Source organism: Nannospalax galili, unplaced genomic scaffold (genome assembly GCF_000622305.1).
Source record: "Nannospalax galili isolate Female #2095 unplaced genomic scaffold, S.galili_v1.0 scaffold853, whole genome shotgun sequence".
In the NCBI taxonomy this organism is placed as follows: Eukaryota; Metazoa; Chordata; class Mammalia; order Rodentia; family Spalacidae; genus Nannospalax; species Nannospalax galili.
In genome coordinates this window covers 1201206-1212062 of record NW_008332825.1, presented here as the reverse complement: position 1 = coordinate 1212062, position 10857 = coordinate 1201206, and the positions used below count along the sequence as shown (strand labels likewise).

Genomic DNA, 10857 nt, shown 5'->3' with positions numbered 1-10857 from the left:
TGTCACACACTATGCTCCTTTTGGAAAGCTTAAGTATATTTTTGTGTCCCTCGACACATTCTCACATGCCTGTGGGCTACCGCTCATACAGGAGAGAAGTCTAAACATGCTCAGTCTCATTTTCTCCAGTGCTTTGCTACATTGGGGCTGCCTCAAAGAATTAAAACTGATAATGGACACGTTTTGTGAGTAAAAATTTACAAGATTTCTTTTTGCTTTGGAGAATTCAACACAATACAGGAATTCCCTACAATCCTCAAGGTCAAGCCATTATAGAACGCAACCATCAAAACCTAAAAATTCAATTACAAAAACAAAAAGGGGGAATAAGCCCCCACCAACAGTTGGGTATGGCCTTATTCACTATTAATGTTCTTAATTTTCAAAAAAATCAGTTGGAATCCTGGTTTTAGAAGCACTGGGGATGACAGGAGCAGAGACCTGAGGTATGGGTAAGATGGAAGGATCCCATTATGGGGCAATGGAGAGGCCCAGATCCATTGTTAACCATGGGTCGAGGCTTTGGCTGTGTCTATCCTACAGGAGATTCAAACCCCATATGGGTGCCTGTGAAAAACCTTAAGTGGGTAGGCCAGGATCCGACTAACTAGCATGACAGTCCATGGACAATAGTTCATGAGAAAAAATTCCTCTCCTTATTTATATCCATCTGAGGTGAAGGACCCAGTTCCTTGACTTCATTGCTAGTCAGCCTCTTTGACAACTGGCTGATTGGCTAAAAGGTACATGGTCTCAGAAGTATTTCATCTTGTCCTACGCCATGTCTTGCTTTGTTTCTCTTGATAATGCTTATCTTTAAGTGTCTTTACTGATAATTCAGCAACAGAGGACCCCTGGAACTGCCACAGCCCACCTCCTCATGATTATGGATTCCCCCAGGAATATACCCCTTCCAGTTGCCCATGCTTGGCTAACAGAGTTAGGCAGAGACCAAGAATGTGATAGACTGGCATTACCCACGCAGTTGCCCTTAATCATGATGCATTTTTAGTCAAGAACGGGTAAGATGTCCCATGACAAGTACTCCTAAGACAGGACATGCACATGGCCAGGTGCATGATCCAATGACGGGTAAGTCTTGGTCACAGGTGACACAACCTAAGACAGGCAAAAATGCATAAGATCAGAGGAAGAAGATAGGCATCTCTCCTCAGGGAGCCATCTATGAGGTGGGTAACCCATGAAATAAAGTCAGTCCAGCCTTAAAATAAAAATAAAACGGGGAGATGTGGGGACCTAAAAGCCCCACCTTGCAGAGGTCCGAGAAGTTACTGGGGCATGGCCTAACTTGTTTTAAAAGTCTGAAGGACACTTCTGCACTGCTGAGGAGTGCATGATCAGCGCGTGACCATCCTTAAGATACACCCTTGGTGGGGAGGGGGGATTTCCAGGTACCTTTATAAGCTCTGTAATACCTGCAATAAATGAGTCCCTGCTTGACTAGTCTCCCCATTGCGCCTGAGTGTTCCTGGTACTGGGGGCGGCATGGGCTGGCGAACGGCACGCTTACTCATCCCCAATCATCACTGTGCGGAGAGTCGCTGGCTCGAACCCCCTGCAGGTAGCTGTGGCCACTGCCAGCTGCGGCCGCCCCTCCACTCTTCCGATGCTGGGTGCTGTCTCCAGGCACTGCTCCTCTGCTCATGTGGGCGCCGCCTGCAATCGCACGGGCACTTCCTGCGAGGGCATGGGCACCGCCTCCTGGATGCTGCCTCCGATAGCACGGGAGCTGCTTCTGATTGCACAGGAGCTGCCTCCGATCACATAGGCTTCGCCTTCTGGGTACCGCTCCGCTCCTGATCACATGGGCACTGCCCTTCACTCCTGGCTGTGGCCACAAGCTGTGGTTGCTCTTCCACTCGCTCAGCGCTGAGGCAGCTCTTCCGCTCACCCAGCGTTGAGGCCGCTCTTCTGCATGCCCAGTGCTGCCTCCGATTGTTGCTACTTCTGCCCAGTCCTGGACCCCAGGGCTGGTGAGGAGACTGTGTTAGCGGAACCGGATTCAGACACAGGAGAGCAGGTTCATTGACGCAGATCTGGTTTATTGTAGAAGGGCACAAACTTATATAAGGGTGGGGGTCCAATCAAAAAGCTACAACTCAGATCTTTGGCAGGGCTGTGTCCTATCATGACATCGCGAGTCAGACACCTCATTAGCGTAATGGGTTTCAGGTTACTTAGGTTCTGGTTTCCTTATAGGGGCTGGTTTCCTGGGAATCATGTGACCCAGGCTGTCTTAAGTATTGCAATTTGGGATCTCAAGGGTGATGATTAGGGAGTGGCAAGCTCTGGGCATCAGTCTCATGATCTGCCAATGGGAGCAAATATCACAAGGCGTTCCTTGTGGCTCCAGTGGTTGGGCTGCTGCCTTGGGCCTGCTGTATGGCTGTCAATAAGACTTTCACCCTAGGCTCAAGCCTGTCTCCCAGAGGTAGCTTTTATAAAAGAGCATCTGGGAGATATACAGCTAATAGCAATGCAAACCCAGTATCAGTCCCTCCAGAGTCTGGGTGATGAAGTACATGAGATGAAGGAGCGCCCATGATTGGGCCCCTAAGGTACTAGTCAGAGGAGGGAATGAGAGACCTGAGTGACTCTTATCTTGAATAAAACCTCCATGGGACTGACCCAGCCCTGAGCCCTGTCCAAGAAAAATCACAATACTTGGAATGTATAGAGAACAACTGCCCCACCAATGGTCAATTAACCAGGGACAGGAAAGTACTAAAAGTCCAGATGTCTTTTCAGATTTCCTGAAGCTAGCAGTTTATGTTTTGGCACTGAGCTGCAACCAATCAGATGTTTGCCAGGCTGAAGACCCCCCCTACTCCCCTACTTGCTGAACTTGCTGAAATAAACCTATAAAAACCTCTGTCTCCAAAGCAAGGGGTCTCACTTCTGAGATCCGCTAGGTCAGTGACAGAGTCCTTGTGTGTTTGCATCAGTTGGCTCCTTGGTGGTCTTTGGGGGGTCTCTTGAACTGGGCACAACAGCTTCATAGATCAGTGCCTGGTTGGTGGTGGTATTCCCATCCACCAGGGGGACCAGCTTCTGAGCCTCAGTTTGGATCTGGTCCCACTCCTCGGTGGTAAATAGAACCTGTAATAGCCGCTGATGTCCTCCCAAGTGGGCTGATGGGTGAAAAGAACAGATTCTAACAGATCAATAAGGCCCTGTGGTTTCTCAAAGAATTTGGCTGTTTGCAATTTCCAATTGGAGAGGTCACTGGTGGCAAATGGCCAATACTGTATTCTGATGAGACTGCAACATGTTAAATTCAAAACAAGTGGTCAAATGTTTAAAAGCTGCTAGATCTTAAAGTATGGGGGGGGGGGGATGAGGAACGTCTGACGGCTTGTTTTGAATTTAACATGTTGCAGTCTCATCAGAATACAGTATCCACTAACACAAGTGAAATTAATCTTAACCATGCACAAAACACTTAAGCCTTGTGGCTGAGACTCTGGAGTTGCTAGGATGAAGTACACAAGTTGCTCCTTCACATATAAGTCCTGTAGTTCTATGGCAGAGCACATGCCCAGCACGCTCAAGGTCCTGGGATCGATCCCTGGCACTACCCGAAGGGGCAAGTGCTGTACTTTACACGTGTCATTAAAGGACATACTTAATGTAGTACAACCAAATTCCTCTGCAACTCCTCTCGATCTGTGACAGACCAAGTTCTGACCTCCAACATTACCGTATTAGGAAATGATGGCTAAAACTAATGTAACAATTTTCCAGAAAACGTCCTCTACAGGACTCACACTGTAAAACTACGTACCGCCCTCAGCATCCGAGGTCCACGTGCAGGCAGACGCTGGCTGGAAGAGGAGATCAGTTTGGTCACGTGACGTCGCCGTCCGGGTCCCCTCCGCACACTTGTAATCTCCCTAAAGATGACCTATTACCTTTCCTTCTTGGGAGAAAGCTCCTCCTAATTGCTGCAGAACGACAGACAGGACAGGAGGTCGTTTCGGTCCATTTTTCCCTACAGAGTTCTTCCTCCCCTGGAAGAACGAGCTTCCGACTCTTTCTTTTCCTTGTTGAACAGGCACATGCACGGGCAGCCCTGAGTTCGCTCTCGGTCCTTCCGCAGCCCGGGCTTCTGCTTAATACGTCACTGCCCGTCGCCGAGTCGCCGGGCTTTACCCGGCTCAATCCGAGCCCGCGGACTCCATGTCCTTGCCGCGCTGTTCCCTGCTGTGGGCTCGGCTCCCGGCTGGACGCCGGGCTGGGCCCCGGGCAGCAGCCTGCTCCGCCCTTCGCGCCCACGTTGGGCCCTTGCCTGGGGCTCGGGGGCGCGTTCCCGCCCTAGTCGCCGCCGCCTCCTCCTACTCCTCTTCCTCGGGTGGCTCCAAAGCCCCGAACACATCCTTGTTCGTGCCCCTGCCTGTCAAACCTCAGGGCCCCAGCGCCGATGGTGATGTCGGCGCCGAGCTCACGCGGCCTCTGGATAAGAGTGAGTGTGGGGGCAGCGGGGAGCGAGAGGGTGTGGGGCCCGGGGCGCTGCAGCGTGCGCAGGAGCCATAGCGTCCTACTCAGTCTTAACCCCCTCCATAGGGGCAATGCTCCTTCCAGTCCCTCCTCGCCGAATGCTTAGACCCTTGTGTTGGGACGATTGGAAAAGTATTGTGTCTTTAAGTGGTCCACTACATACTAGCATCCTTCGTTGATCCTCCCTGGGGTCCTCAGAGGGCACCAGTAAAAAGCCGGGCGAGAATTGCTTTCAGGATTCTTTGGCATTGACTGGGCGAGGACGCAAGCCTAAACAGTGTTTGGCTTCAGGGTGGTTGCCAAGACAACGAGTCTCAGATCCTGATTTCTCAAGAAATTTACTCTCTCCCGTGGCAGATCCATATGTAAATACTAGGTACAAGTAGGTGAAGGTGTCCTCATCATCCCTGGTTCCAGAGAGGAAGGAAAAGTTTAGCATCAGTGGGTGGCAGTGCAGTGGCTTTCGTCCCCCAAACTAGCTTTGGGTGAATTTGACAGACGTGTAAATGTTTTCAAGGGGAGGGGGCTTCAGATGATACACTGCCCTTTCCTTAGAATGAAAGGTTTTCCCTGACCAAATAACAGTCATTGAGATCGAGGGACTGCCACAGCTCTGCTAGCCACCAGTCATCCAGGAACTGCCTTCAGGCAGCTCACTTCACCAGGCAAGGTTGGTTTTTCCTATTGTCATTTTAAGATACTACATCTTCCAGAATCTGAGACAGGAAGGTGGCAAGTTCAAGGCCATCCTGGAGCAATTTATTTCAAAGTAAAGTTTACTTTAAATGGGGCTGGAGAAATGGCTGGCAGTATTCATGAGACTGCTGTCTTTAGTGTTAGGGCTTCAGATTTCTTTTGCTTTTTGGATGCTTATCTAAACTTGGAAACAAACATTAAACTTTTTTTTTTTTTTTTGGTCTTTCTGAGACAGGGTCTCCCTGTAGCCCCAACTGTCCTGGAAACACTATGTAGACCAGGCTGGCCTTGAACTCACAGAGATCTGCCTGCCTCTGCCTCCCGAGTGCTGGGATTAAAGGCGTGTGCCACCACACCCGGCTACAAACATTAAACTTTTATCTCTCTCTTTTAGATGAAGTAAAGAAGATCTTAGACAAGTTTTATAAGAGGCAAGAGATTCAGAAGTTGAGTGCCGACTATGGACTTGATGGTAAGGCCAGTAATATCTTTACATAGTCAAGGCCAGCAATATCTTTACATAGTCGTGGCATTGTTGGTTTTGTGTGGGACCTTATGTGGCCTAGAAACAAGCACGAAGCTCTGGTCTGTGGGTAAGTCCTTCACCTTACCTTTTGCCTGGCCAGGGGACTGGCAAACACTCCTGGCAAGTCAAACTGTACAGCAGTGGTACTGTATGTTCAATCTGCCTTAGAGTCATGCCGAGGTTTCAGTTTTAGCCCTGTTTGTAAGTAACCAGCTCTTCTACCAAAACGTTAATAGACACTTTGCATTTCAGTTTGGTGTGGTGTGTATATGTGTTTTTAAAATAAAGGCTGAAATGAAAACCAAGCCTTATATGTTTTGATCTTGTGTTTTCCACAGCTCGTCTCTTCCACCAAGCTTTCATAAGTTTTAGAAATTATATTATGCAGTCTCATTCACTGGATGTGGACATTCATATTGTTTTGAATGACATTTGCTTCAGTGCAGGCAAGTGCTTGGAGAATTTTTAAAAAGTGTGTGGGGAGGTTTGGGGGGGTGATGGGTGTGGGTATGTGGGTGCCATGACACTTATGTGGAGGTCAGAGGACAACTTCTAGGGGTCTATTCTCTCCTTTTACTGCGAGGTCTGGGGATTGAACTCAGGTTGTCAGCCTTATGTGGCAGCATTTTATTCTCTGAGCCATCTCACCAGCCCACTTAAAGGACTTTTTAAAGAATCATTTGTGCATGTGGTGTATGTGCATCTATGTGTGCATGTAGAGGCCAAAGGAGGACATCAATGTCCTGCTCCATCACTCTGCCTTATTCTTTTGAGACACAGGCTGTCAATGAACCTGGAGCTAGACTTGCTGTCAGCAAACCCCAGAAATCCTCCTGTCTCCCTGCATCTCCCTGCCCAGTGCTGGGGTTAAAGCTGTGCTGGTAGCCATGCCCACCTTTTTAGGTGCATGCTGGGGTTCAAATTTGGGTTCTCTTGCTTTCACAGCGAGCCTTGCCCACTGAGCCCTCTGTCCAGCCCTAAGAAATTTTTTTTTTTAGTTTTTTTTTTTTTAATTTTATTTTTATTTTATGTGGATGCGTGTATTGCCTACACGTAGGTAAGTGTGCCCGTGTCTGTCGTGCAATGCCCACTGAGGTCAGAAGAGTTTGTCAGATCCCCTGGGACTGGAGTTATAGACAGTTGTTAGCTGCCATGTGGGTGCTGAGATTTGAACCCAGGTGTTCTGCGAGAACAACCAGTGTTCTTAGCCACTCTCCAGCCCCAGCCCTAAGAATTCTAAGCATCTTATTGATGTGTTCTGGTTCTTACTATGATCAATGCTTGTTTCCCTAAAAGGGCTTTTTTGTTTTAGACTGGTCCTGGCTACTTCCTCTGTAAATAAGTCATTGCTGTCAGTACTTCTTACTGAGCATTTACATTGGGTCCTTCAGCTAGTTAGTAAGTTTTGCATAGACTGGGTCCTCAGTCCATCGTCCCCTGCTTTCTGTTGTGTGTTAGCATAGATGGCTGCAGTGAGGGGAGCTCTCGGGTAGGATAAATCAGTGCCTAGCTCTTCCATCTGTTTCCACCATTGGCTTCTTTCTCCTTCATATTAGCATAAAGTTTTTACTGAGCATGGTGACTCACTTAATCCCAGCCCTCAGGAGGCTAAGGCAGTAGGGTTGCTCTGAGTTCTAGGTCACCTGGGCTACAGAGTGAGACCCTGTCTCATAAATTCAAAAGTAAAACAGAATCAGAGCATCATCATTTCTTTTCATGGGACTCATGGTTTTAGTTACAAGGTTAATTGTGTCCGGCTCTTAGACCTTTGCCCTGTGCCAGACACCGAGAGAACCTGATACAAACCAGAGCTGGAAGCTCCATCCTCACTTCACTCCTTTTCTGTGGTCTTGGAGGTTTAAAACAATGTTCACACTGAGCGGCGGGGGGTGGTATAGCCAGGTGTTATGCATGGGCTTAGTTGTTCAATCCCCAAAACTCCTCCCCTCCAAGAACTTTTACAAAAAGGAAAGAAGTTTGTATCTCTCCACATTTTTAATTTTACTTTCACCTGTGTTAATCTTTGCCTGATTGCACTGGAGGCTAAGAGTGTGGTAGTTGGCAGCCAGTTTTTTGTTTTGTCAGAAATCTGAGTAAAATTTGGAGGAGAAAAGAATATAAACAGGATCTCAGAAAAAGAAGTCTCTTGCTTCAGGACTTTTTTTTCTTTTTAAAATCTTGGCACTGTCCTCCTAACTTACCTCACTTAAAAAAAAAAAAAAAAATGTTTTGGCCAGGAGTGGTGGTGCATGCCTATTTAATCCCAGCACTTGGGAGGCAGAGGCAGGCGGATCTCTGTGTTTCGAGGCCAGCCTGGTCTCCATAGCGAATCCAGGCCAGCTGGGGCTACAGGGAGACCCTGTCTCAAAAAGACCAAAAAAAAAAATATAAGTTTTTAGAGCACTTGGGAGTTCAAGGTAAGGAGGAGTTTTAGGCCTGCCTGGTTTACCAGGAGATTCTGTCTCAAAAAAAAAGTTTATTGAACTCAGTTTTTGGGTAACATGTTATGTACTGTTTTATTTCCCAGCTCATGTGGATGACTTATTTCCATTTTTCTTGAGACATGCCAAACAAATATTTCCTGTATTGGAATGCAAAGATGATCTACGTAAAATCAGTGACTTGAGAATACCACCTAATTGGTTAGTTCCTTTATTTACAGATGTGAAATTTCCTAATCTGGGGACACTAATGGTTTTATATATATATATATATACACACATATATATATATACACAAATATGTATATATGTACATGTATATATGTGTGTGTATTATATCTAGATAACAAACTGTTTTCTTTGGGGGAAAAAAACAAGGACTGTGCCCTTGATTGTGTTTAATCTTGGACTGAGGGTTTTTTAAAGGCAGGTTTCTCAAGAAGCCTTGATTTATGGTGCTGTCCTAAGCTGTGGGCCTCCTGGTGTCTCTGCCGAATGGGTAGATACTAACCAGTTCTTTCCTCATGCTTGAATTGCAGTCTCTTAGCACTGGAAGCCTTGTGAGCTTTGAGGTGATTTGCTCAAGCCTTTGTTAGGATGCTCTCCTCCAGACCTGCCAGTTCTCACCTTATGTCTCTAGCCCAACCCTTGGCCAAAAACCCACAGAAACATCCACCCCCAAGAATTCAGCACCCCCCCACACCCTTTCTGCTCTTGCATGTTCTGTCCTTCAAATTCTAGGTGCTTCAATTCAGAGTAGTTCAATTCCATTTATAGCACAGTTGGTAGAGTACTCGCCTAACAGGCACAAAAGCCATGGGCTTGATCCTAAGCACCACATAAAACCGGGCATGGTGGCACATACCTATACCAATCCCAGCATCTGGGAGGCAGAGGCCAGAGGATTGGGGTTAAAGTCATTCCCACCTACAGAGTTTGAGGTGACCCTGGGCTACATGAGACCCTGTCTCAAAAAAAAAAAAAAAAAAAAATGCAGCTGTTTCAGCTCTCAGTGTGATCTCTGCTGCTTGTTCAGAGGACTGTTGTTACTCTGCCCAGCTCCACCTCTGCATGTTCTGCTGGGTGTGATAGGCTCCAGTGTTCCTTTCTTCAGGGTCTGGTCATGAGCTGCCTGTTGCTCCAAAGAGTAGCCCACTTTGTATTTGCATGTGGTGGTAGGGTACATCTACTAGACACCAGTTAGTCCACTGTGGCCAGAAGCAGAAAGCTCAGTTATTAAATTTGCAAATACTGAAGGGAAGCCTGTGAATATTTGCTTTTGGATCTTATGTTCAGAGCTGTGGGAATCACATAAATATGTCTATGGAATGGATACTACTTAAACTCAGTAACTCTTGAGATTTGTAGAAGGGGGAATATATCTTAGATATTCAGTTGTGTTTGGGGTGTTCTGTCTTCTAGTAAATGCAGGTCTTGGAAACCAGTTGTTTTAATGTAGCTGTGAATCCTTTTGTTGCATTTTTCAAAGACTTATCATGTGAATGCCAAAGAATGGTTCGTTTGGAAGTTTTTTCAAATAATGTTGGCTAGGATTGATTTTGAAATTAATGGGATTAAGCTGTTTATCTGCTCATGTTTTAGGTACCCAGAAGCCAGAGCCATGCAACGGAAGATAATATTCCATTCAGGCCCCACAAACAGTGGGAAGACTTACCATGCAATCCAGGGATACTTGTCAGCAAAGTCTGGAGTGTACTGTGGTCCTTTGAAGTTACTGGCCCATGAAATCTTCGAGAAGAGTAATGCTGCTGTCAGTATATTCCAAATAGCACTCATTTTTTTTTGTTAAGTTTCTTTTCTTGGGCCAAAGGTAGAGGTGGGAAAAGGGAATATGTAGTAATTTACTGTTCACAGAAAATGACTTTTTCATAGCACTGAGAAGATGTCAGTCGTAAAGTATAATATTACCACACATAAACTAAGGAAAAAAAAGACGCTGAACTTGGGGCTCGAGAGATGGCTCAGCAGTTAAGAGCATTGACTGTGTTTGCAGAGGACCTGGGTTCGATTTCCAGCACCCACATTGTAACTAACAACTGTCTTACTCCAGTTCCAAGGGATCCAATGCCTTCTCCTGACTTCCCATGCATTGCATGACATGGGTGCCCTTACATACATGCAGACACACACATGCAGGCAAGACATTCATACACATAAAAAAAAGTAAAATAAAATATATTTTTAAAGTGCTGAACTCTGACATGCTGCCTATACTGATGACACTAGTTTCAGAGATACTGAAACATGGAAGAAATGAAACACATGCTTCTGATCCCAGCACTTACATGTGGAAGCAGAAGGATCCTGAGTTTGAGGCCAAATTGAGCTACTTAGCCTCTATCCTCTGTCTTAGAAAACAAAATGAAACAACAAAGGAAAATGAAAAAAATTTACACAGCACAATGAATGAAGCAGTGTTACTGAATATTATATACATACATACATATGTATATATATATAATATATAAAATACATTAAATTAGAGAAAATAGGCTTGGCGTGGTGGTGCACATCTTTAATCCCAGGACTTGGGAGGCAAAGGCAGACAAATACCTGTTGGGTTCCAGGCCAACTGGGACTATAGGAAGACCCTGTCTCAATAAAGACAAAAAAAAAAATAAGAGAAAAAAAACCTTAAGCTAACTCCTAGATTGC

The 10857-nt window shown here is 46.1% G+C and overlaps 1 protein-coding gene across 1 annotated transcript in view; it reads left to right on the top strand.

Annotated features, from left to right (window-relative positions):
- Positions 1-4154: 4154 nt before the first annotated feature.
- Positions 4155-10857, top strand: part of Supv3l1 (Suv3 like RNA helicase) — a 32506-nt gene continuing 25803 nt past the window's right edge. The window contains exons 1-5 of the mRNA XM_008827812.3: positions 4155-4483; positions 5609-5686; positions 6079-6186; positions 8268-8382; positions 9784-9952. Coding sequence (XP_008826034.1) covers positions 4201-4483; positions 5609-5686; positions 6079-6186; positions 8268-8382; positions 9784-9952 — 753 coding nt within the window. The 5' untranslated portion in view covers positions 4155-4200. The remainder of the gene's footprint in view (positions 4484-5608; positions 5687-6078; positions 6187-8267; positions 8383-9783; positions 9953-10857) is intronic.